The sequence below is a fragment of the Rhinopithecus roxellana genome, chromosome 10 (assembly GCF_007565055.1).
Source record: "Rhinopithecus roxellana isolate Shanxi Qingling chromosome 10, ASM756505v1, whole genome shotgun sequence".
Taxonomy (NCBI): domain Eukaryota; kingdom Metazoa; phylum Chordata; class Mammalia; order Primates; family Cercopithecidae; genus Rhinopithecus; species Rhinopithecus roxellana.
In genome coordinates, this window is record NC_044558.1 from 125,805,108 (window position 1) to 125,832,302 (window position 27,195).

At 35.1% G+C, this 27,195-nt stretch overlaps 1 protein-coding gene across 3 annotated transcripts in view; it reads left to right on the forward strand.

The window, feature by feature from the left end:
* PIK3C2G (phosphatidylinositol-4-phosphate 3-kinase catalytic subunit type 2 gamma) overlaps nucleotides 1–27,195 on the forward strand; it is a 403,430-nt gene that overhangs the window by 115,004 nt on the left and 261,231 nt on the right. For all 3 annotated transcript variants that reach the window (XM_030939123.1, XM_030939124.1, XM_030939125.1), the window contains 3 exons: nucleotides 2,052–2,166; nucleotides 11,598–11,728; nucleotides 19,958–20,146. In XM_030939123.1, coding sequence (XP_030794983.1) covers nucleotides 2,052–2,166; nucleotides 11,598–11,728; nucleotides 19,958–20,146 — 435 coding nt within the window. The remainder of the gene's footprint in view (nucleotides 1–2,051; nucleotides 2,167–11,597; nucleotides 11,729–19,957; nucleotides 20,147–27,195) is intronic.

The following is a 27,195-nucleotide window of genomic DNA, read 5'->3' on the forward strand; positions in this document are numbered from 1 at the left end:
TGACTGGGGCTCCCCCAGCTTGGCCAGGGTTTCCTGGAAAGCCCTGGGTGACTCAGGCTCTCACAGGCACCATAGACCCTCCTGAGGTTTGCCAACGACTCCCAGTTGGCCCCAGGTTGGATGGTACTATCAGATGCCCTTATTACAGAAGCCCTTATTCCCACCAGGGAAACTCTGGAAACTCTCCCTCCTGAAAATCTTTAGATATTTCCAGATCCCATCTCAACTACACAGAAAGCAAAGAAGGCCCAGAAAAGCTAAACTCATGAGTTCCTCCTGCTTATTAATCACGGACACCAAGTTTAATGGCCATGCCACAAGCAGTGCAGAACCACTCAAGAGGTGATTGCCTTCCAGGATCTGAAACAGGGAGTGAGAAGAGGAGCTCCTCTGCCTTCAGCATTATGTTTTGCTCACTGATCTCACACTTCTCCCCACCTGCTTGCCAAAGCAGAGGAGAGGCAAACTGGGACACCTGTGTCCGCCATGCTTACTCGACTACTTCTTTCTCTGCCTTCTACTACTCATCCTCCCAAACTCCCAGGAAGTGATGGGCTTTTCTTTTGTCATGTTCTCTTGTCCAATATGGCACATCCTCCTCCTTCCTCACCTCTGTTGACTCTTTCCCATGCACAGAAACATTTTCTGTAAATGCTGTGGAGAACAATATGACCTCCAAGTTTCGTGTTGGACAAGCTTCTTCCTCCTCTTGCATTCTGCCTAACACTAATGCAAAACTTTTCCCAGGCAGTTGGGGCTTTGGCCATTTGGAGTGAAGGTCATATGCTCTGAAAGGCAAAGGTGAAAACTACAATAATAATTTTCTAATCTTTACCTCTATTAAACTAATCCATATCTTACTAATACTGGACCCCCGATACTGTTATACTAAGACAGATTTTTTTCAGGTAAGGGAGGGATGGAACAAAGAAACAAAGAAGACTCAAAATTCATCCTGCTAGAAGAATATTCTTAAGTCATATAAAACATCTGCCCATATTTTAATAAAGCACATTATACTCCTCTAGGCAGATATGTGCTGACAATATCTTTAAATAGAGAAAATAATAAAAGAAATAAAAGAAGCAGTCTTCAGAAAGCTAAAGGTCTAAAGAAAGCTTTATTTGTTGAATGTTTTGCATAAGATCTGTTAAATAGCAAGATGGAATTGTATATTGCTTTTAGAAAAGCTCACTTGAGGCATTAAAGTTCTTTATAAACTTAAATTTAATTTTGTTGACTTTCAGTTTTGCACTTTCAATTTGGCATATTAAAATCCAAGACTGTTTTCCATGATCATTGGAACATTTTACTGATATTCTGATTCATATACACAGCCAGGTACAACTTCTTTTTTAATTCACATAAGGATCTATGGATTTGGATGTTACTGAAGCTGTTAAAACCAACCACGAACTCTTCCCTGTTTAAAGCCTTCCCTGTATGCGCTCTCATTTACTATGGTAATTTACCACTGATTTTTAAACATTTAGAATATGAATAATCTTTCTATTTATGCGTAAGGAAGCGTTTCCTCCGTGAAGCCCTGCAACTATTTTTATTCTGCAGAGCATATGCTATGCTAATTTAAATCTTTTTTTCTATAAATTTAGAACTTACATCTTTAAAGATTCCCAGGGGATTTAGTCACTCCATGGAGCAAAATATGTTCTGAAGAGTTGACATCTGTATTGATTTAAGGCAGTTGTAACTCCAATAATATAAATCTGAAATTCTTAGTCCCACCTTATAATCACCATTGATGGCAATTAAAAATAAATGCTACCCATTAGAAACCACTGTGGGTAAATAATTTTCTCATGTGGAAAATAAATGTAGGCATTTATGAAAATAGCCAAGCATGTGGTATATCAGAAATGAACTGTTAATCAGTGTCTGGGCTGGTGGACTATCTCATTTCTTTTCTAGCAACTGAATAAAGACCCTCTAAGAGTGGATTATGTTTATATTCCAAAAGAAAACATTTACAGATAATTATAACTTCCCTCATGAAGTGACTCCTGTCTGTCTGTATGTGTTGTCTTTTGCAGAAAATCCATTCTTGGGTCTATGCTATTCAGCATGACATTACAGAGTGAGCCTCCCATAGAAATCATAGCACCAGGAGTATGGGATGTAAGTCAGCCATCCCCAGTGACCCTGCAGGTAAGCGACAGGCTACAAGATTAAAGTACACATGGCAAGTATTGGTTGATAAGTAGTTTGCTGTCAATTATAGAAACAATTTCTTCCAGGATCACACATTTTAAGTAGTCTCCTCTACCTCCAGCCTTCTGGGATTTGTGAAACCTCTACTGCTTTTATTTTATGTATAGTACTCTCAAAGCACTTTTCTCCCAGCTTGTATAATGGCAGTTTCAAACCACGCTTCATCCAACAAGGTCATGTTGGAGAACTATGGAGTGTTGCCATTAGTATGCTCACTATGGGCATTCATTTTCTATTGTCTAAAAACAGTCATTGGTATGTATTATTAACTTGGTATCCTACTCACACCTGCCTCTGCTTTGTGTCATATTTCTTTAAAATCTCTTCTGTTATATGTTTCTAAAATGACTAGCAATTAACTGAGTAGCAGGAAAAAAAACTGCAAACTAATTATCCTTTTTTTTCTTAAAGTCTCTCCACTCTGTGTGATTTGTGATCATAAAAGAAAGGTGATAAATTACTTCAGGCTTTCGTCCTTAGTGCTGACAGATCCTTATGGGTTCCTAATTGTAGTTCATCAGATTGGTTGGAAATGTGAGGCATGCACAGTCTCATATAGAGAAATGCATGGAATATGAACTTTTCATCTGTATAGGAAAAATTAGAAAATATTCTCTGGGCAGCATCCTCTAGAACAGAGATTTTCAGCCTTACCAGTATTGACATTTTGGACAAGAAAATTCTTCGTTGTGGGGGCTGTTCTGTGTATTTCAGGATGTTTAGCATCATCCCTGGCTTCTTTCCACTAGATGCCTGAGGGACTTTCTCAGTTCTGGCAATCAAAGAGTATCTCCAGATATTGTCAAATGTGCTTTGAGAAAAGGATTTCCTTAGCTGACATCACTCCTCTGGAAGACGTTAGTAGAGTCTCCCAGCTCTTAAGTTTCCAGGCTTGTGGTGAGGGGTTTGGGACATAGAGTGGAGAAAGATGTGTAGAAAATTATTTAACATGGAAAGGAAAAATTAATGCTAATAAAAATATGGCATCACATTCTTGCGGAGGAAGATTCGACCAGATGACACCTAAAGATCCACTTCTGGTCTGTGGACGTGTTAAAACAGAATGCTTATTGGCCGGGCGCGGTGGCTCAAGCCTGTAATCCCAGCACTTTGGGAGGCCGAGACGGGCGGATCACGAGGTCAGGAGATCGAGACCATCCTGGCTAACACGGTGAAACCCCGTCTCTACTAAAAAAAATACAAAAAACTAGCCGGGCGAGGTGGCGGGCGCCTGTAGTCCCAGCTACTCCGGAGGCTGAGGCAGGAGAATGGCCTAAACCCGGGAGGCGGAGCTTGCAGTGAGCTGAGATCCGGCCACTGCACTCCAGCCCGGGCGACAGAGCAAGACTCCGTCTCAAAAAAAAAAAAGAATGCTTATTCAGATTAGGTCTTGGCACAACATCATACACACTCCACACATGATATCTTATCAATTAGTACTTGTTCTGTTTTAAAAGAACAAAAGGATAAGTATATCCATGAATAAAGAGGAGAGACTCATCACAAACCCGGTAAACATATTCTACTAATGGAGAAATATAGCAAAATGCTGGAGGTTCAATTCAATCACATTTGATTCATGTTTCATATATGACTACTATGCTCCAAATATTGTGGTAAACACTGTTACAAAAATGAGCGAATACGTAATACTAAGCCAGGAATTCAAGGAATGCAAAATCCAGCTGGAGAGACAGACTTTCACATCTCACACTGACGTAATGTGACAGATAGGATAGCCATTGTAGGGACACTAAGACAGCGAGAATTGCAATGAATATTTCTGAGGGAAAGTAAAGAAATGTAAAAAGTCTGGGGACAGACACCCAGAGGACATGACATTTGAATGCCCTTTATAGAATGAATAAATTCTCACTAACGAGTTTCAGTGGGAAGGATTATCCAGTCATAAAGGAAAGCACAATGCAAACACACAGATTCAGAAAAGAGTTGGCAGTTTTAAAATATGGCAAGTTAGTTAAGATTAAGGAATAAATTATGTGAGGAACAGTGGTAAAAAAGTGGAAAACAGTGGTAAAAAAGTGGGAAACAGTGGTAAAAAAGTGAAAAGTGAAAAAAGTGAAAAAAAGTGAAAAGTCTTCTCTACCTAAGGTACATATACTACCTAAGGCTACACATACTAGATTGTGTACCAAGTTTGGACATGATTATCTGGGCAGTAAGTCATAAAAAGTAGTTCTAGCAATGTTGTAGAAAATGCCTTAAAAAACAAGAAGATCGGATATGTGAACACTTGCTTTTGTTTTGCTTTGGGTTTTTGTGTGTGTGTTATTGGTGGTGGTGGTTGTTGTTTCTTGTTTTTGTTGTTGTTGTTGTTGTTTTATTATGTTTTGTTGACACAGGGGCTCACTCTGTCACCCAGGCTGGAGTGCAGTGGAATAACCATAGCTCACTGCAGCCTCCACCTCCTGGGTTCCAATTATTCTGTCACTTAGCCTTTCAAGTAGCTGGAACCACAAGTGCATGCCACCACGCCCTGTTATTTTTTTCTTATTTATTTATTTTTGTAGAGATGGGAGTCTCACTATGTTGCTCATGCTGGTCTTGAACTCCTGACCTCAGGCAATCCTCCTGCCTCAGCATACCAAAGTGTTGGGATTACAGACATGAGCCACTGCACCCAGCCTGGACTAAAATATTAGAAAAATATTTTAGTCGTCTAAGTTAAGGATCATAGGGCCAAAAACTAAGAAAAAAAAAATTAAATGGTAGATTTTAGAAACTTTTTTTAAACAGAAAGGGGTGCAACTATATGAAGGAAATATATAGGGAAACACAAACAGAAAATTGAATTCCTGAGTTCATAGTAATATCTTCAGTTTTAAGAATGAACACAGAGAAAGGATAGACAGTCTTCAACAGGGTAATATGATGAACTCAGTTTCAAACACCTTGCATTTTATATAGACCTATAGGGAGCCTAAGTGTAGATATAAGTGATCTTCCTTTAGGAGGACAAATGCATTTTCCATCAAACTATTTCTTGACAGGTCCAAACCACCTCGGCTTAATGAAAATTTTCAAGTATGACCATTGTCAGAGTTTTGTGGATATAAATTCATGATTTCAAGGTTCTATGGGGCAGAGAAGAGTGATGGTGGTAGAAGGAGGAAAAGAAAATCTATCAGATGGGACTATCCTTGATACTTCTCGGGATGAGGTGAATAGTTCCTTTATGAACACAGATTTTGGCAACTGGAATCTGAAGGAAATCTTCAAATATTCAATAGGGGCACAGATTTCCAGGTAAAGATCTGGATCCATAACATAATTCATCTTAAAAATAAGTGGAAGAGTGGCATGTAAATCATTCCACAGTATGCAAAAGTTAAACCATCTCATTTTTACAAAATAATTTCAGATTGTGTAGATACATAAAAGCCTCTCAGCATGATTTTAATTGGTGATGCAATATATAAAATAAGAGTTATTAAGGTAGTAAAGACAAAACCTTTAAGACTATCAATTTAATTGAATAGTCAGCTAAATTTAGAGCAGAATCTTTCAACCTAAAGATTATGAGATGATGAAATTACAACCAAGTTCTGCATCCAGTATTTCGTTAAGTTAGTATGAGTCTCGGGGAAATACATTTGGCTGAGAGTTAGAAAATCTGGATTCCAGTCTTTCTTTTACAGAAAACTTAATGACCTTGAATAAGTCACCTAACCTATTTTATCCTCTGCATAATGAAAAGATTATACCAAGCCTACCTGACTTCACTTTTCTGATTGTCCTGATTAGACAGTGGTTACAGCCATGCTGTAGCCACTCCGGTATGAAAAGGGATGTGATATGACACAGATGTGATCGCTTTCAGTCAATACTTTTTTCAGGTCCTATGGTTGATTGAGATACCAACCAGAAGCAGTGGACAGAGTAAAATAGATTTTAGTTCAGAAATGGAGGCAGATGATACATAAGTTATTGCTTGACTCACTTAGCCTGGATCTCCCTCAACTTCCTGCCTCTCCCTGAATGCAATCTAGTGGAACAGCTCTGTCACATATTCAAGCACTAAATGCAGAGCTGTTTCATAGGAATTCATGCAGTTCTTGTTCTAGTGTATGTTTCTTTATTATTATTATTATTTGGAAACAAAGTCTCACTCTGTCACCCAGGCTGGAGTGCAGTGGCATGAACTCGGCTCACTGCAACCTCCTCCTCCTGGGCTCAAACAATTCTCCTGCCTCAGCCTCCCGAGTAGCTGGGATTACAGGTGCACGCCACCATGCCCAGCTAATTTTTGTAACTTAGTAGAAATGGTATTTCACCATGTTGGCCAGGTTGGTTTTGAACTCCTGACCTCAGGTAGTCCACCGCATCTCGGCCTCCCAAAGTGCCGGGATCTGTGTTTCTCTACTTCCTCACCTCCCCGTTTGTATCTAAAATCACTGTATTCTGGCTTGCCACCACTCTTAACTGTGGTTAGGTACCTGCTAATTCCTAGGTGCCAAATCCAGTGGTGGTTTTCAGTCCTCATCAGGCTAGCCCTCCCTCTGCTCTTCTTGGCACTGTCTGTCTCTTCCCCGTAACTGAACTCCCTCCTCTTCTTCACAGAGATTGAACTTCTTCCCTCCTCCTTCCACAGAACTGAACCCCCTCCTCCTCTGGCTTTGGTGTTACTGCCCTCGGTTATCTCCTTCCACTGTTCTCTGGTCATCCTTTGTCTCCTTCCCAGGCTCTCACCAAGGACAATTCTCAAAGGTTCAGTCTGCAGCCCGCTGCCCTGCACAGTGCACATATTCTCCCTGGATGCTCTCATTCATTTATTTTCTTAAAAAAAAAAAAAAAAAACAGCTCTCTTGAGATATAATTCACATACCATACTATCCTCCCATTTAAAGTGTGCAATTCAATAGTTTTTAGTATTTTCACAGATACATGCAACTATCACCGCAGTCAATTTCAGATCATTTTCATCACATCAAAAAAGAAATCCCATATCCCTTAGCTCTCACCTCCTATTCCCCCAATCCTAAGCAACCATTAATCTTCTTTCTGTCTCTATCAATTTGACTATTTGGGGCATTTCATGTAAATGGAATCATACAATCTGTGATCTTATTTGTGGCCAGCTTCTGTCACTTAGCATAATATTTTAAAGGGCATCCAGGTGGTAGCTCCGATGGGGAGTCATTCCTTTTTCTATATTACGTATACATTTTTATACAATAATACTACATTATTGTAATATGTACATATGAATATACCATCTTTTATTTATTTATTTATCAGTCAATGTACATTTGGATTCTTTCCACTATTTAGCTATTAAGAATATTGCTGTTATGAACACGTATGGACACGTTTTTGTGTGAACATGTTTTCATCTTTCTTGAATACATGCTGAGCCATGGAATTACTGGGTCTCCTACATTTCTAAGGTTCTTGTCTCAATATCTATGTAAGTGTACTTCTGAGTCTGTATCTCTAGTTCAGACTTCTTCACACCTCAAGTTTCAGACAAATATAGCCGCATACTTGCTGAAACTCCCACCTGGATATTCTATTGGCAGCTTCAAATGAAACATGCCCCAAACGGAGCCCACTTCCTCTCCAAAATTACTTTCACCCTCTGAATTCTTTATGTCTGTTCATGCCCCACATACACCTACCTGTTTTTCTTGCCTCCTTCCTTCTTTCTCTCTACTCATATCCAGTCCATACTACATCCTGCCAATTTATCTTCTATATTTTTATTGCCTGTCCTCTCAATTCCTCACCTCGTCTGCTGGTTTCCTTGGCTTTAGTTTTGTCATTCTCTAATCCAAAATTTATGGAGTCACAAGGGTGATCCTTCTAAAACTTAAGTCTGAATCTGCCAGTTCCCTGCTTAGACTCGTCAATAACTCAGCGCTACCCAGAGGATTAAGGCCAACTTCTGTAGCATGACCCCTCTTCCATTGCTTCTCTTGCCAGTCCCTGTTTGACACTTCAAGCTTCAACAACTTTGAAAATGTTGTCATTTCTGACATGCACTGTCCTGCTTTCACCTTATGTAAATTTATGAATACTGTTCCCTGTCTATAATGTGCCCTCTCCCCTTCACTCTCCATTGTCCACCTGTCCTCTGACTCTGTGTAAATGAGATTCATCTTTTTCCATCCATGGACCCTCTAGAAATCTCTCCCTTACCCCCTCCACTCTTCTCACACCAAGCAGAGATAAGTGCCCTTCTTCTATGTTCACGTAATACCCAATAGCATTTTTATCAACACATTTACCACATCATATTGCTTTCCACTGACTGAGTGATCTCTGATGGCATTGAAGGTATTATATCATAAGCATCTAACACAGCAGTTGGAATAATTTATTTGTTAAATTAATGATATGTATCCATATTTCTGACAACTACAAAAACACTGCCCACAGGTATGTCCCAATTTAGCCCTTTGGTCCACTTATCTGAACCTGAATACCAAAATGTTTAGCTCTTCCTTTTAGCTAAGCGAGACGTCTCCTTAAACCACAGATCTTATTCACTCATTCAAAAAGTTTTACTTTATCTAACATTTTAGTACATGCTTATCTTCCATTATCGTCAGTGTTAGGAAGAAGCACCAGTCTTATCATTGATACAGAGTTTTTAGAACACGTTATATTTTGATTTCTAATGTAACAGAGATCCTTTTTTTTTCTCACTCCAAAACCACCATATGGATCCCTCTTTTACAACTCCTTTTTTCAGACTCACCACAATTGCCACCCAGTTAGCAGTTATCCTTCCTTCCTCTGAACTGCAATAGAACTCAGGGTCTAACATGCGTATGTCTTTTCGTTTCTTTTCTTTTCTTTTTTTTTTTTTTTTTTTTTTTTGTGAGACAGTGTCTCACTCCGTCACCCCAGCTGGAGTGCAGTGGCACGTGATTTCAGCTCATTGCAACCTCCAGCTCCATGGTTCAAGCAATTCTGTCTCGTGTCTCAGCCTTCCAAGTAGCTGGAATTACAGGCATACACCACCTTACGTGGCTACTTTATATTTTTAATAGACACAGGGTTTCACCATGTTGGCCAGGCTGGTCTTGAACTGCTGACCTCAAGTGATCTGTCTGCCTCAGTCTCCCAAAGTCCTGGGATTACAGGCATGAGACACCACACCCAGCACGTGTGTCTTATAATACCAACCCACACACAGTTAAAGTGGAAGTTCTTGGAATAATCTGACAGAATCATGGGAACCCAAAATTGGCCCAGGGGCACCTTATGGCTATGCTTGTGGGGCATGGACACTGGGGACATTCACAACAGCTCCCTTAAGCAGTTCCAAGTCATGAAATCATAATAGAAATCACGGTGGCCTAGTGTGAATGACAAAGGATGAGCAGAAGAAATGAAGCAAGATGAAGCATTGGAACACAAGAAGTTGATATCCAAATGTGTAAGGAGGTGTAAATTAGAAGGGAGCATTACCAGGTTTGAATATCTTCCTCTATCCCCCCAAAAAACCCATATTGTTGTTGTTGTTGTTAAAATCAGGAGTGTATCCTCAAGGCTTAGCCAGGAATGTGAAAAATAGATGTCATGACGCATGCGATGCTGACATTTGAGTACATCTCCTGGAGCATTCCTTTAAAAAGAAATTTGAGACCAAGGCCAGGCTTGGTCAGCCACAGCCATAGAAGGAGAAAGAACAGAGTCGAATGTTTGTCAGTACTGAAAGCACAATAATAAAGCACAGCTTTGGGGTGCTATGTATTTATTATTCTCTATTTTAATTGTTAATGTGTGTGCCTTTTCTCCTCAATTAGACTTTAAGCTATCAGAAAATAATAGATATTACTTACATCTTCCATAATGTTTGGTGCCTAAAAGTGTTCTAAAGCAAATGCATTAAAGCATAGTTTTGGGGAAGTTTTCTCTTATAAAGAGTACAAAAGGCAACTAGGAAAAATTCCAATATTTTCTATAGCAACACAAGATATCAGTAGCTATTTAGCCTCATAATTCATGAAAAAATGCAATTTGATAAAAGATCTCACTCACGTATCAGAAATAAAAATTGTTTCCTAAGTGAAATATATACAAATAGTTTATTACAGGTTTGTACACAGGAGTTATTTTGTATGCTCATCTACTCTTCTCAGTTTTCTCATCCACCATGCCATTTACTTAGTATCAACATAAAATTGTACTAACTCATTAAGAGCTATTTAAAAATGTTTGTCCATATAAAGAGTAGCAGGTAACTTGCTCGTACTGGATGCCCTTCCCTCTAAGGTACCAAAGTTCATCTTTCAAGATCAATCTTTGTCAAGAGGCAAACTTTGCTGTAATGTTTCAGTTAAGCTGATCTCGTACTTGCTTCTTTTATCATGGTGGAGTAATTGATACACTGTAACGCAGATTATATCAAACACAAAAATTATAACAAATGCTAGAGGTTGTAGAATGAAATTACTAAAACTTTTTCAAATAAATAAGCGCTCAAATATATTAAACTGTATTTCAAACTGAAACTCGTACCATCTGCTTTGTAAGGTTCCTCACTTTTCTCTGAGATTCCAACCTAACATAATTCAGCAGAAAAAAAATAATGTCTGTGGGATTTCTATTATTAAAATGAAAAAAAAAAAAAAACAGTATGTGTGATAACCTTAAGCAAACCTATGGAGCCCTAAAATATCCAGCTTATTTACATAGTCTGGAACTATCTTTTTGTTAACTGTAATTTTATTTACTAGAATCAGATTCTGAATCACTGAAACATGGTTTAATGGTAAGTAGATTGAGCCAGGAAAAAAAGGAGGCCAGATTCTGGATCTGTCTATAAATCTGAACTACAGAACCAAAGCAGAAATATTCTATTTGACTTTTTACTAACACAACAGTTCTTTATCAAAGAAGAGCTCACTCATGTGTACAAAATGATTCCCAGACTTGCAGATTTCATGAACTAGAGATCAATATAGATTAACTCTATTTTCTCAAGTGGGTTACTTGAAAAAAGCATAATTACCACTGTTAAATTTCATCATTTCATAAGGAGACATTTTAACACCGAAATGTAAAAAGGATATAATGTCAGCATTAACCAAAAATGTAACATATTAATCTTTATGGAGAGACCATATATTATTATTTCTTTTATTTTCCCTCAGACAACATTACAGGTGACCCATCTATACCATTTGTATAAATAATTGACTAAATACCTTGTATATTTAGATCCTAAGTCCAACCTCTAATAATTATTTTAGAAATTATTTTAAAATTATAAATAGCACAGAAAAAATAGAAGTTGTTCCGTTCTTTAGTTTCTATAAATCTAAGATAAGAGTATTAAATCAATAATGTATTTTGAGACACCTTCAACACATATCAAATCATTTTTTTTCTTTCAGATTGATTTTCCAGCTACTGGGTGGGAGTATGTGAAACGTGATTCTGAAGAAAATGGAAGTAATCTTGAAGAGCCACCAAAGGAGTGTTTAAAACATATTGCCAGACTTTCACAGAAACAGACTCCCCTACTGTAAGTGACCTAGGTCTTGTAAGTGAATTTTGCCTGCTGTTTATGATTTCCTCAACCATTCTTGAAGCATTATATCTTCAAAGAGTGAGCCTTCCTTCCTACATAACTCATTTCATTTCCTAATGTCATGCTTGTTGGATGGTTAATTAATATTTAGGACGTAAATAAGTAATTCTGTGTGCTTTTAACAATTTGTTTCCTGTGGTCTTAAGGAAAAGTAAAAAGTTTGGAAATTATTCAGTTCAAAATAACAAAGCAGAGAGTGATCAGATGTATATCAGCACATAGCAGTGATAGACCATCTTTCAACCTTACTTCCAGGAGGTAGAAAGTTGTTTTAGTCAACAGGGAAAAGCAACATTTAATTAAGGCAGATTTTAAAAAGAGCAGTAAAGAAATAAGTCTTGTTTTAATAGCACAAAATTAGTGACTAAGGAGTACTTTGTAAAACGATAATTCTTTGAATAGAACCAAAATCCCGGGAAGAACTATTAGGGAATTAGTGGCATTTGTACTCATTACCTGGCAAAATGCATGTCACAGCTGATTATGCTCATTAATAACATACCAAAGGCATCAGACTAAGAAAGTCTCTCTCTGTGTGTGTGTGTGTGTGCATGTGTGTGTGTGAGAGAGAGAAAAGATATATAACGTGATAACAGACTTTACTCCAAGAGTGAAAATTAATGTAAAGGTTTTGAACAAGGGAATTACGTGAGCAGAAGAATCTTGAGTGATCCCTTTGACCACAAGTTGCAGAATGGATTGGAGTGGATGTGACAGTAGAAGCAAGCAGCACAGCAAGGAGGGGAATGTAACAGTTTAGGCAAGAGATCATGATGGCTAGAACTAAGATGATAGCAGTGGATATTAATAGAAGTGGCTAGATTTGGGAGACATATTTTGGCAGTTGAGAAGACATAACTTGGTGATTAATTAGAATTTTGGAGTAAGTCCATTAAGGAATTAAAGAGTCAAGGTTAAGTCAATAGAGAGTCCAAAATTTTGAGTTTATCAACTTGGCAGATGGTAGAGTCATTTTCGGGAGGAGGAATCAGCTTGGGCCATCCCATACTAGGGCAATGAGTGTGATCAGTTTTCTTTTGAGTAATCTTGCTACTTTCCTACTCTCTAATTTCAATATTTATTACTGTTTTCTCATTCACTTCAAACCAGGAACATCCAACTCCTTTTTAAACTTCAAATGTGCTGGTCCTGCTCTCGTCTCAAGGCCTTTTTATTTGATATTCCCTCTGCCTGAAAAACTGTTTCCTAAGTTCTTCACATTACGAAATTATCTCATCCTTTAGGCTTTCACTTAAATGTCACCTCAAAAAGTCCTTCTTTGACCACTCTATGTAATGAAGCCTTGTTTCCCTCACTCTCTATCACATTACCTTTTATGTTATCACACTTAACACTAGCTATTATCCTGCTCACTCATGTGTTTAGCTCTTCTTCCTCTCAATGATTTGCAAGAACTGGAAAAAGCAAAGAACCCATCTCTCTTGTTTATCACTATATTTCTAATGCTATACACTGATAACAATGTGTGTGAAATAAGTAGATTATAAGGACCGAATTGACTTTGCATAGTTTCTGGTATAAAATGTTGCCTTAAGAACTGAAGATGACAGAAAATTCTCATAGTCTTCATGACATATATGTTGACAATCCATTGTCATACTAGACTACTGTCATCTTAACTAGATGAAGCTTCTTTTTCTGTCTTACTTGAAAATGTAAAACCGTGTGTTCAACAAGTGTGCCACAAATAAGAGGCTAGCATATTTATACTTAGGTTTTTAATATGAAAAAGATACCTTGAAATTTTAAATATATTCAAACAAAAAGAGGTCAAAACCAACAAATAATAATCATGGTAACTGCCTTTAAATATCAGAGGTTTGTGTTTTTAAATTAACCCCAGTGAATTCTAATTGTTTTATATTTCAGTTTCTATTTAAGCTAATAACACTCATAAAACAAGCAACATTTTCCTCTGTTTCACCCACTCAAATACAATTATTAATGTTCAGCATGGTGCAGTTTTATTCTGGACTGTGAAAACAGATGGAGAACAGCCTTCAATGTGGTGAAACTTGTGTTAGAATCAGATTAACCTCAGTTTCCCAGTGCCACATTTTATCATTTAGTTGATGACTTAATTATTCCTTCTTTAAAACTGACCAAAAGTAATCACAGTGAGGAAGTTCAGACTCAATGGAACTCATGAAAATATGCCTGTGATATTTGTAAAAAATAAAAATCGAAAAAAAAAAATTCTTGATGTCAACCAAAAAATGCTTCCAAATCTAAAGACCCCAGAATGAAATATGTAACCGTATATGTTCTAAAATAGATTAGTGCTTCTACTTCTACCGTGAAGAATACCTAGTGCAAGACCAATCCCCTGACTGACAGAACTATGATGAGAGAAAGATACGAAGCCACTGTTTTCATAAATTAAACAGAGAGGACTTTAGGTAAGCCTTGGGATTAAAGTGGCTTTCAGCCTGGAGTCACTTTCTATACCTGGGTCCTCCCACATGACTTGGGAAGGTAGAATATAAGAAGAGAATGCAGCTCCTGCTGACATATTTTTAAAAAGGCAGAATTTAGAGTTCAGTGATGCTAAGGCAGCTGGCATCTTCAGAGCATCATACCGCAGGACGAGAGCTACAGAAATCTGTATTGGAGTCTTCTTAAATATTTAGTTGAGTGCTAAACTACTCATGAGCAGGTGGAAACTTTCCGGGGCTTACAAGAGAACTACTTCAGGGAGATATAAAATAAATGTGATTTGAGAAGCCACACAATGCTGGAAGACATAGAAATTCTGACCAATAAGAATGGAGAAAGCTTACAGACCATCCCTTACATTTAATAAAGAAACCAAAATGATGCATATTAGGATTAAGTCCGTTCTAGCCCTAGATTAAAGACTGTAGTAGGCTCAACCTAACAAATAATAAAAACCAGTCTCAAAAAAATTGAGCTGATCTTCCAGTAATTGAACTGTCTACTAAAAAAATGAGATTCAACACCTGAAAAATAGCAGAATGCTGACTCTGAATATGTACTATTCTAAATGTCTAGCATATGATCAATAATTGAGAAAACTATTGGAAAATGTCTAGTATACAATCAGTAACTAGGAAAATAATTGGAAAGAATCAGGAAAATATAAAAATAGCTTGGGGAGAGGAAGTTGTAAATAGAAACAGATCCGAAGAGTTTTAAATTAGCAAATAATGATTTCAATACAGCTATTATAAAGATATTTAATGATTTTTTAAAAGATGTATATGAATGAAAAAATGAATCGTACTAAAAAAATGGAATTTAAGAACTGAAAACACAATACCTAAAATATTTGTTTAAAAAATCAGTAAATGGGCTTAATAGATTGCAAAATGCAAGAAAAAAAGAACAGTGAGCTTGAAGACAGGGCAAGTAGGAATTACCCCCATGTTAAGGTACAAAAAGAAAATAAACCTTGAAAATAATGAGAGCACCTTGTGACCTGAGGGACAATATTAAACAATATGTATGCATTGGACACACCAAAAAGGAGAAAGATACTGAGGCAAAAAATAATTAAGGAGATGGCCAAATTTTACAAATTTGATTTTTTTGTAAAAATTAACCTACAAATATAAGAAGTAAAAGTCTTAGTAACCTCTAAGCAAATACATACTCTCTCTCTTCCGTCCTTCCTTTTTCTTTCTTTCTTTCTTTCTTTCTTTCTTTCTTTCTTTCTTTCTTTCTTTCTTTCTTTCTTTCTTTCTTTCTTTCTTTCTTTCTCTCTCTTTCTCTTTCTTTCTCTCTCTCTCTTTCTTACTTTCTTTCTTCTTTCTTTCCTTCTTTCTCTCTCTCTCTTTCTTTTGTTTCTCTCTCTCTCATACACACTGTAAATACATTATAGAGAAATTGCTGAAATTTCTTTTTTCTTGATTTCCTTTCTCTTTCTTTTCTTTCTTTCTTTCTTTTTTCTTTCTTTCCTTCTTTCTCTCTCTCTTCCTTTTCTTTCTCTCTCTCACAGACTCCCTAAATACATTATAGAGAAATAAATGAAAAATAAGATAAATATAAAAATTTAGAAACATCAGAGAAAATAAACAACTTCCATATAGAGAAACAAATATAATATTAATATTATAATATTCTATATAAAACACTAAATACAGGCTTCTCATCAAAAAACAACAACAAAAAAAACAAAAGGCAGTAGAATACTATCTTTGTGTGTTGAAGATGAAAACAACTTTTTCAAATTAGAACTCTATACACAGTAAAATTGTATTTCTTAAAATTAAGGCCAAATGAAGATATTTTCAACCAAATGAAGCTGAGTTAGTTTATTATCAGTTCATACGTACTATACAAAATAATAAAATAAGTACTTCAAGCTGGAAGAAAATGATACTAGATGGAAACTCAAATCTATAAGAAGAAATGAAAAATACCCCAAAATAGGTAAATAAATAAAAAATAGTTTCATTTACACATTTATTAATTTATTTTAAAAGTGATTAAAGAAAAATGAATCACAATGTACTCTGAGTTTATAATATATAAAAAATAAAATTTATAATAACTTCAATAAGAATGAAAATGGAAAATGGAAGTAAACTGTTCCAAGTTTTTTATATTACATGTAAGGATGCATAATGTTAATTCATGATTGACTGTAATATGCTTAAACAAAGATATTTTAATCTCTAGGAAAACCATACCCCTTAAATTTTAAGAGTATATTTAAAAGCCAAGGAGAAGATAAAAATGAAATATAACAGAAAAAAAATCTAAAAGGAAACATAAAAAAGAAAAAAGGGGACTAAGAAATGGTTTGGACAAAGAAAAAAAAACACCTCACAGAAACAATAGCAATACAGTGAGCCATTGGTATGATTAGGTGACTATATCAACATGGTATTAAATGTAAACACACTAAGAACTTAAATAAAAAAGCAGAAGTTGTCAGCCTACATCAAAAAAGCAATATATAACTGTATTCTGTTTACAGGAATATGTTTTGTATATAAGCAATTAGATTAAAAGTAAAAGAATATTTACCAGGAAAATTATATCACCTTGCAAGATCTAGAAAAAAAGTAATAAAGTTCAATACCCATTCATGTTAAAACTAGAAATAAAATGAAACTTTCTCAACCTTGAAAAGTGATCTATGAAAAGTTTATATAGTATCACGTTAAATCATGTAAGAATGAATCCTTTCTCCTAAGGTTGGAAACAAAGCCACAATGTCTGCTTCAAACATTTATCTTTAATCTCGTATGGGAAATCCTAGCCAGCACACTGTGTGAAAAAAAAAATTAAGGTAAAAATTGAAAAGAAAGAAATAACACTGACTATTTTCACACAGCATGATTATGTAATGGTCATAACACTTAAGATAAATGTACAAGATCTAATTGTGTTCCAGTAAAAATATATATGAAATAAATTCTGTTTTGGAATTGTATTTACTACATCAAAATTTTATTTACTAAAATTTTACTAATTTTTTACTAAAATTTAGTAAATTATTTAATAAAATTTTATTTACTGAAAAGTGTAAAACTTTGCTAAGGAAAATTAAGGAAAATCTAAATAAATGAAAAATATACTGCGTTTATTGATTGAAAGATTCCTATGGTTAAGATGATAATTCTCTTGAAACTCATCTGTAAATAAAATATAATCCCAATGAAAATCTCAGCAGATTTTTGTAGAAATTGAAAAGTTGACTTCAGTATTTATGTGGAATGCAAAAAACCTAGAATAGTCAAAGCAATCATGAAAAAAGAACAAAGTCTGACTTCATAACGTGTGTGGATTTATGTACTATAAGTTTACAGCAATTAAGCTAGTGTGATATAGCTTAAGGATAGGCAAATAGGTCAATGGAATAGAATTCGGTGTAGATAGAATACAAAGCCAGAGACCCATTTGTAGGTTCAATGTATTTTTGACAATGCCACCCACGCCATGAATGAAAAAAGTACTTTCAGCAAGTAAAATATTGCTTTCAGAATACTTGAGGAAAAAAACCACAAGAATGAATGTTAACATAGCCAATGTTAAACAAATAGAGAAAGTAATAACTATTTAAAAAGTTCTGAATTGGACATCATCAAAATGTAAAACTATTCATGAAAAGCCCCCGTTAAGGAAATCTACAGGCAAGCCACATTCTGAGAAAAAATATGTGCAAACATTTATATGACAAACTCTTTGTATCCAGAGTTTGGATCTAAAGAAATCATGCAAATGAATCTAAACAAACAAGTAGGGAAAAGACATGAGAAGAGAGCTCCAACAAAAGATATAAGAAAATAGCATATGAAAAATTGCTTAGACCCCGAGTAAATATAAATTAGAAGCACAATGAGATACCACTATACACCCATTAGAATGGATAACATTATAAAGACAGACAAAATCAAGAGTTTGCAAGAATTTGGTACAAATGGAACTATCATACTCTGCAAGCAATAATGTAAAATTTTACAATTACTTCGGAAAACAGTTTCACAATTTTTTGTAAAGATAAATACCTAACACATAACCACGTCCTTCCTCTCATAGATATTTCCTAGGAGAAATGAAAAATACATTCATATAAAAACTTGTACACAAATGATCGCAGCACTTTTATTCATAATACCCCCCAAAAGGAAGCAACCCAAATGTCCCTCAAACAGGAGAGTGAGTAAGTAAATGATGGCACAGTTACACAAAGGAATAATATTCATTAATTAAAAGGAATTAACTATTGACAAACTCAACCGATATGGATGATTTCAAAAACATTATATAATGGAGTGAAAGAAGCCATAAATAAAAACATATTTACTCTATGATTCCATTTATATGAAGTTCTAAAAGGTTAATATTTATCGAGAGAGAAAGAAATGATACCAGTGCTTGCCTCTGATGACATGAAAAAAACTGTTTTATATCTTGATATGAGTGTGGTTGTTATCTGGTATACGCATTTGTAATAATTTATTGAACTGAATCTGTGGCACGTCCTTGCATGTGAATTTGCTTTAACAAAAGGAGCTAAAAAAAAGAAAGAAAGCATTGTTCAGTATTGGGGAAAAAAATTTAATCTGAGCAAATATGTTTTAGTAATTTTACTATGGATATTTTTTCTTCTGTGGCTTTTTCAGAGGGAAAGGTGGTAGCAAAATATAAGAAAAGGAACCTAAACGCACCTTCAAAATCACCTATAATCCAATCTTTTCTTTTTACAGATGAGGAAAATTTTAACATGAATTATAGAGAAACATAGACTTTTAAAAGATTTTTATATGTTTCATTAGCTTTCTTGGGAGTTTCAGCAGATTCAAGCTCAGTGTCAGTTTGGAGGAGAGAGTGCTCAAAAGCCATTGTCGTGCGAGGGAAGCTGTCCTCCAATTGAACTGTCGTCCTGAATGCTTCCACTGGAGTGTGAGCAAAACATGATAAATTGTCAGCAAGTCAAGGCCCTAGTCCTAGATTTAGATCTTTTATTTCAGACTACTCTCCAGGGGGAAATACTTGAGCATATAAGAAACTAGCATCACTGACATTTTCACGCCAAACTTCCCATGAACTCTGAACATTTAAAGACATAATCCAGGGATGAATTGAGATCTTTGTTTTTGAAGTTAACAACAGCAAAGATTTCTGAACTCTGATAAAACTTACTTTGAGATGAAGAAATATCATTACTAAAATATGCCATTTTTTTCATAGGCCCACTTGGATCTCAGTTAATTTGTAAAAAATAAAAAATAAATAAATAAATAAAAAGAAAGTAAATGGTTGATTACCTTTGTTCTAAATAGGATATGTCACAGGATTCAGATAAACTTGGTTTTCCCTAGAGGAGAGAGATTTTGCCAACCAAAATGACATATTAAAAAACAAAACAAAACAAAACAAAACACACAAATAAGAGTGAACAAAAATAAATGTGAGTTATCTGAATTGATTTGAGAGTTATCTGAATTGATTTTTTCTTTTTCAAAATGATAATACAAAAGAATAAAGTTAGTGGAAAATAAACTGATGAAATAACCTATGAAGCTATCCCAGGAAGGTGAAAGACGTTTTTAAAAGTAAACTAAAATAAAATTCAGAGAAGTACAGTAAGGTTTGGTACTGCATATTTATAGCAACATTTGTTAGTGCAGCAAACTCCACTAAATTACTGTTTCCAATCTGGTTTTTCAGACTCTCTGAAGAAAAGAAAAGATATTTGTGGTTTTATCGCTTCTACTGCAATAATGAAAACTGCTCCCTTCCTTTAGTCCTGGGTAGTGCCCCTGGATGGGATGAAAGGACTGTTTCAGAAATGCATACCATTTTGAGAAGATGGACATTTTCTCAACCTTTAGAGGCTCTTGGGCTTTTGACTTCCAGGTAAGAATTGCATTAACAAGCATGATATTACTGACTGAGAAGAACTTGCTTGAAGAGAAATATAGAGCCATATAATTAATTCAATAGCTATTCTGTTTGTTCTCAATTTTGATAGTTATGGATATTAATTTTAAATAAATGTAAGCTATGAATATAAATTTTAAACAAATCTAAGTTATAATCATGTCTTCTGCCCTAAGCTTGTGGTATAATAAATGGTAGAAGTTTCTTAAATGAGGAGTCTAGTTCTTACAGAAATAATTTATAATTAAACAGGGAAAAATAAAAATTCCTACTTCTTCTCTCAGACTAAAAGCAGCTTTAAAAATTAGGATCTTTTTTGTACTATTAAAATATGCAAAGTTTAGCAAAATGCCTGTGTAAAGTAGGTGTACAATTAATATGATAATGATGATGATAGGAATAAAAGAAAAAAATATATTCCTTGCATGTCCTTGAGATCTTCACTCAGAATCAAATGCATGGAGCACCAGGAAAGGGCTAATGATGTCTTCTTGTTAAAGAGAAACTTGTAGGAATAACTGTGGTAGCTGGCTCTGGTCCAGAAGAAACAAGTCTTCCTTGGCTTCCCTTTTATATTCAAAGCCAAGAAAAGATATTTTAAGTCTGTCCTGATAGCATCAGCTCACTGATGACATGAAGAAAGTCTGCAATCTCGAGCCAGGCAAAAAATTGTGAAACCCAGCTCTATTCTGAATCCATTCTCAAGAACCCGAGAGGAGGAGAAAGGTGGGAAAGGGAGTTAGTTACATGAAGAACTTTCTTCATGTGACCTAAATTGACTTTGAAAGATTTATTTACTAATTTGTGTCCTTCAGAAAACTTCTGAGGTGGGTAAAGGGGAGAGTGGGTTTTTCGAGCTTCTCAGTCACTGAATCTCGAAATTTACATACTATCTTTGTGCTTCTCACTTTGAAGATTTGATTAGTTTTATGGCTTCTTCCATTAACTGATGTGTGCTTAGATGCCTACCTCTTTCTTTGTATATATAATGGAATATATATATATATATATATTTGCTTCTATTATTGAGCTTGCAACTTTTTTCTTTTATAAAGTTTCTTGTGTGGGGTCTTCTCTGACCTCGCCATGTAGAATTGATCACTCCTGGACTAGTACAGTGCTCTATTACTTTATACATTGCATTTTATGGTAACATGTTTGTATGCAACATGTAAAATGTGTATATTTTCACTCACATCTGACTCAGAGCCACTCAAGGCAAAACAGATTGTCTCAATGTTTCTGTTTCCTGAAGGCTTAGTATTACCTAGGACATATTAATTCCTCAGTATTGAACCAATCACTTTTTAGATACATTATTATTATTTGTACAATAGTTTAACATTTAAATTATAAGCAATTTGAGGACACTATCATTACTATTCATCTCCTACATGACTTTGTACAGTTGCATTAGTTAATAAAATAATTATATGGTAATTAACAATGGATTGGTTTCATTGGGATATTCATAATTCATCATGCTAGTGTTTAAATATCCTTTTGGAAAAAAGGTCTCATTTCCAACATAATCCTAACCCCTTTTTCTGGTTTAGATGTAAGAACAGCTAAAATCTGTAAAATGATTATGCTAAACTCTAGCTGGTTTTTGCTGAAGTTAGACTTGGGCTATTAGCACAATTATTATTTTGTCATTCTTGAACTGATTAACTAATGGGGAGTTCATTCAAAATGTGACAGTTACAACTGACAGAATAAGAGAAAATAAACATCTGACAAGGAAATTTTATTCAAAACATATAAAGACTCTTAAAACTCAAAAGCAGAAAGATAAATAACCCAATTGTAAAATGGGCAAAGGATCTGAATGGGCATTTCTCCAAAGAAAATATACAAATGCCCAACATTTACATGAAAAGATGCTTAATATCATTAACCATTACGGAAATAAAAATGAAAATCACCTAACACCTAAGATAGCATACTCACTAGGACTGGCTATAATCAAAAAATACAAAAAGGACAAAATATAAAAAGTGTTGTTGAGGATATAGAAACAATGGAAACCTCATTTATCTCTGGTGGGAATGCAAAATCATGTAGCCGATTGAAAAACAGTGTGGCAGTTTCTTAAGTGTTAAATCCAGAGTTACTATATGATCCAACAATCTTACTATTAAGTATATACCCAAGATAAATTTAAAAATATGCCCACTCAAAAACTCATGCACACATATTTATAACAGCATTATTCACAATATCCAAAATGTAGAAATAATCCAAATATCCACCAACTAATCAATAGATATGTAAAATGTGATCTACCCATACAAGATTAATATTATTTGATAATAAAAAGGAATGAATAGTGATATATGCTACAACCTGGATGAACCTTGACAGCATTATGCTAAGTGGAAGAAGTCAGTTACAGAAGACCACATATGGTATGATTTCGTTTGTATGAAATGTGCAGAATAGGGAAAGCTGTAGAGACATAAAGTAAATTAGCAGTAACTCAGAGCTAGGGCAGGTTGGGAGAAAATGGAGAATGACTGCTAACATGTATGAGGTTTCCTTTTGTGGTTATAATTGATATAATTGTTGCACAAATCTGGAAACGTGCTAAAAACATTGAATTTTGCACTTTAAATGGGGTGGATTGTAAGGTATTTCAATAATATCTCGGTAAAGGTGTTTAAAATTTTTGAGAAAATAATTGTGAAGGTAATATCTATGAATCTCTATAATATCTTTAAAGAATAATTTTCTAAAAAGATAACTTTCTAAAGTTTAAAGTTCATGGAATATTTTTTAGAAAAATATTTAATAGAATGAAGATTGTAATACTGCTCTGTTTACTCACTTATAAAATAAGAGGATTAGCTGGATGAACGTCAGTATTCTCTGATCCCTGTTAACTAAGCAGAATTATGCTTCATGAGTCTTCTTTATCTAAACAGATCTTCAAAATCTATTTGGCTTGTTCAATGTTTTATATGTCCAGATACAATTTTTACTTAGTGCACCTTACTACTATCTCATATTAACATCCATAATAACCCTATGATGGAAATACTATTATTATTCCCATTTTACCTATGAGGAAACTGAGGCCTATACAGGTTACGTTGCCCCAAGTGCCCTGTAAGTTGAAAACCTGGGAGTCAAATCCAGGTATTCATGAGAGCTTATAATCTGAACCATTCTGCTTAAAGCCTTCCTGCATAAACATGCTAGGCTATTTACATATGAAATATCTTGGCTATCCTAAACAGTTTTTTTAAATTGTAAGTAGGAGCACTTAGCTATCTCGGTCATGCGTGGATGTTTCTACTTCACTGTGTAGTTTCTTTTTTTTTCCTGAATAATCAGATTTTTAGAGGTTATGGGGACTGATTTTAAAGTAGAGGGTGTTTATTAAACTTCATTCAGGGAACTTAGTAGAATCCTGATTTATTTACACACTGGAAAGTTTCTTATCATGCACCAAATAAGTTCAATGAAAAGGTTGGAGTATTTCCATTGTACTCATCCTCCCACTCCCACTCTCAGTTTTACTGAACTATTAAAAAGCTTGAGGACAAGCTGTTTCCAGAAATGAACCTTTCAACTCCTCTAAATTAAAAAGCTGACTTTTCTGAGAACAAACAGTATGTGCTTATTAAGTGAGTTGTCAGAGTGAGTTCTTGAGAGATCTATATTTTTCCTCCTTTGAACAATCTATTTTTTAAATGGTTTAACCTCTTGAGGACTGGTGTGCTCCATTTCCAGTTTGGAGAGTTTTTAATATTGCTATTTACTTAATCTGTCCAAAGGTTCAACATCTCCTTTTAGTTTATTTTTAGCAAGAGACATGATGAAATTTAATTTACCTAGGATGGGCCATACGGTGTTAATATTTCTACTACTGAGTGCCAGCAGAGAGCTCCCTGGGTACTGATAACTTCCATTAGAGAAGGCAGTGCTGTCAGGAAAACAGAGAAGGGCTAAGGGCTAAGGTCTGTGGTTCTTGGCAGATGGTAGCTATTTTCCTGAACCCTGATGCACAGGCACAACTATTCAACTGCTAATAACAAGCAAAAAATACCCAAGGAATTAAAAGTCAGTTCAAGGAAAGTATTCATTTAAAAATAGCAACTTTGAATTGGCATCAGAGGATTACATCAGAAGCTTAAATAAAAAATTTGACAAGGTACGAGAACTTGCCATCCCACATGATGTAAAATTATTGTTTTGCAAGAAGAAAAGCAATATTTAACAGACAGTGCCTTAGCTTCCAAAATTAGGTTCCTTGGAAAAATATTTCCAAAATATTTTTTTCTCCAAACCATTGTATTCTTTATTGTACATTTAATTTATACTGAGGCCATTGTTTACTAACATTGTAAATAGAAAGAATGGAATATGGCATAGGGAGGCAGTTAAAACTCCCACTTTTGACTGCATAATTAAATTATGAATGATGGTGTATCTTTTCCATTTATTTATTGAACAAAAATATGTGTACAGACAAATTGGTAGGCACTGAATCAAAGAGGTAGAGGAATAAGCCATAGTGACTGTCTCTAAACAAGGTACAATATATAGGGAGAGACTCAAGCTAGAGGTCACCACGCAATGTGCTCTATACTATCACCAAAGTAAGTATTAAGTGCTCTACGAGCCCAGAGGAGAGAGAGGAAAATTCTTTAAGACAAAGTAAGGAGAAGTTCACAAAGAAATTGGATTCTGACTTGAAATAGTCATAGGAATTTTCTGAGTGGGGAATCGGGGAAATGACTTTCCAAGAAGGAGGACTAGTGTGTGCATGGTTATAGAGGTTCAGAAAACAGTGAGTCATTTTATATAACATTAGAAGAGAATTATATCAGGAAACAAAGTTGAAAAGGGTGGTTCAATTTAGACTGTTTCAGGCCTGGTGAGCCAGGTAGGTACTATGAACTTGTTATGGCAGACCATGGAATTTTGTTAAGAACAGGAGTCATAAAATCAGATTTATGTTATATGTGCATAAATCTGGGATCAGTGTAAAGAACAGATTGAAAAAAGAAGAAAATGAGAGAAAGAATATTAGATAGATAATAGATATTGAAATAATCCATTTGAAAAATGGTCTGGGACTGAACTAAGAAGTCTAACTAAGCAGTAGGAACCCACAAAGCAGATTTGAGAGACATTTCAGAGGAAATTGAAAAAGAGAGAAGAAATAAGGAAGACTTCAAGCTTACAGACCTGAGAAACTTGATACGTAATTGCATCATTCACCAAGACAAGAGTTTTACATGAAAGAGCAAATTGTATGTGTTGAACGTTGGAAAGTTCTATTCTGGATATGTCACATTTTTAAAAACCCATGGGACACACAGAAGAAGATGCCTGGTATGCGGTTGTGTATACAGGTCTGAATCTTTGCAGAGAAATCAAAACTTGAAAAACAATGTGAGAGTTGTTGGCTTTCAGGCAGTAGTTGAAGCTACGGAAATAGAGGATGTGTAACAGCTACTGTGTGTAGCTATAGAGAGGAAGTACAGCAAGAGGACAGAGATGGAACTCTGGAGAACACCAACTTCTGTTGTTGTTGTTGTTGAGAGGGAGTCTTGCTCTGTCTCCCAGGTTAGAGTGCAGTGGCGCGATCTCGGCTCACTGCAACCTCTGCTTCCCTGGGAGAACAGCAACATTTTAAGGGCAGTGCAAGCAAGAAAAACCAGGAAAATAAAATGAAAATAAGCTGACCAAAAGGTTGCAGGAGATCCAGAAAAGGGTGGTATCTTAGAACTCTTGAAAAAGATTTTTGAAGGCTTTAAAGAAGTATTAAATAGAATTAGGTCTAAAAAAAGGTCAATGAATTTGGAAATCAGGTAGTCAATGATGATATCAATGAGAGCAGTTTTTTAAATTTAGTTTTAATTGACATAATAATTGTATATATTTAGGTGGTACAATGTAATCTTTTGATCTATATATACATTGTAGAAAGATTAAATAAAGCTAATTAACAAAGTCATCATCTCACAAACTTATTTTTGTGTTTAGAATGTTAAAAATGTGTTTTTAGTAATTTCAAAATATATGATACATTGTTATTAACTCTGGTCTCCATGCAGTGCAATAGATCACAGAAACTTACTCTTCCAAGCTAATGAAACTTTGTACCCTTTGACCACAATCTCCTCTCTTTCCATTTCTCCTCTCCCCAAAGCCTCTTGTAACCACGTTTCTGCTCTGTTTTTGTAACATTGATCTTTTAAGATTCCACATGTAAGTGAGATTTTTAAAATATTTGTGTTTCTGTGCCTGGCTTTTTACGCTTAGCATAATGTCCTCCAGATTCATTCATGCTGTCATAAATAACAGAACTTCCTTCTTTTAAAGGATGAACAGTATTACATTGTGTGTATATACCACCGTGTCGTTATCCATTCATCCTTTAGTGGACACTAAGTTTGCTTCTATATCTTGGCTATTGTAAATAATGATTAAATGAATATGGGACACAGATATCTCTTTGACATATTAATTTTACTTCATTTGTATATATATTCAGAAATGAGATTACTGGGTCGTATTTTAATAGTGAAGTTAGATTCCATACTTCAAGTTCCTGAAAAGGAATAGGAGAGATATAAATGGTGCCTCTTGGAATAGAATTGACAATAAAGGCAAAAAGATAGCTAAAGTTGGAAGTGATCAGAAAAAGATGTTTGATGTTTGGGGTTTGTATCCCTTTTTAAATAAAAGAGCTTCCAGCATGCTTACAAGGTGAAAGGAAGGATATTTGAAGGGAAGATCAGAAAAGAGATGGATAGGTGAAGTAGCAAAAGGGGATGACACTAACAGCCAACAGCCTGGAACAAAAGTGCAAGCAAGAATTTTATCCAAGGACAAGAGTGTAACTTCTTCCTATCAAGTGAGAGGGAAGGAAAAATATGAATACAATTATAGATAAGTGTGGATATAGAAGAGAAAAATGTAGAAATGTCAGTATTCCCTATCAAGGAAGAGTGAAGGTGAGAATGAGGAAGGTGGAGTTATATAAACACAAAGATACATATTTTGTCTTT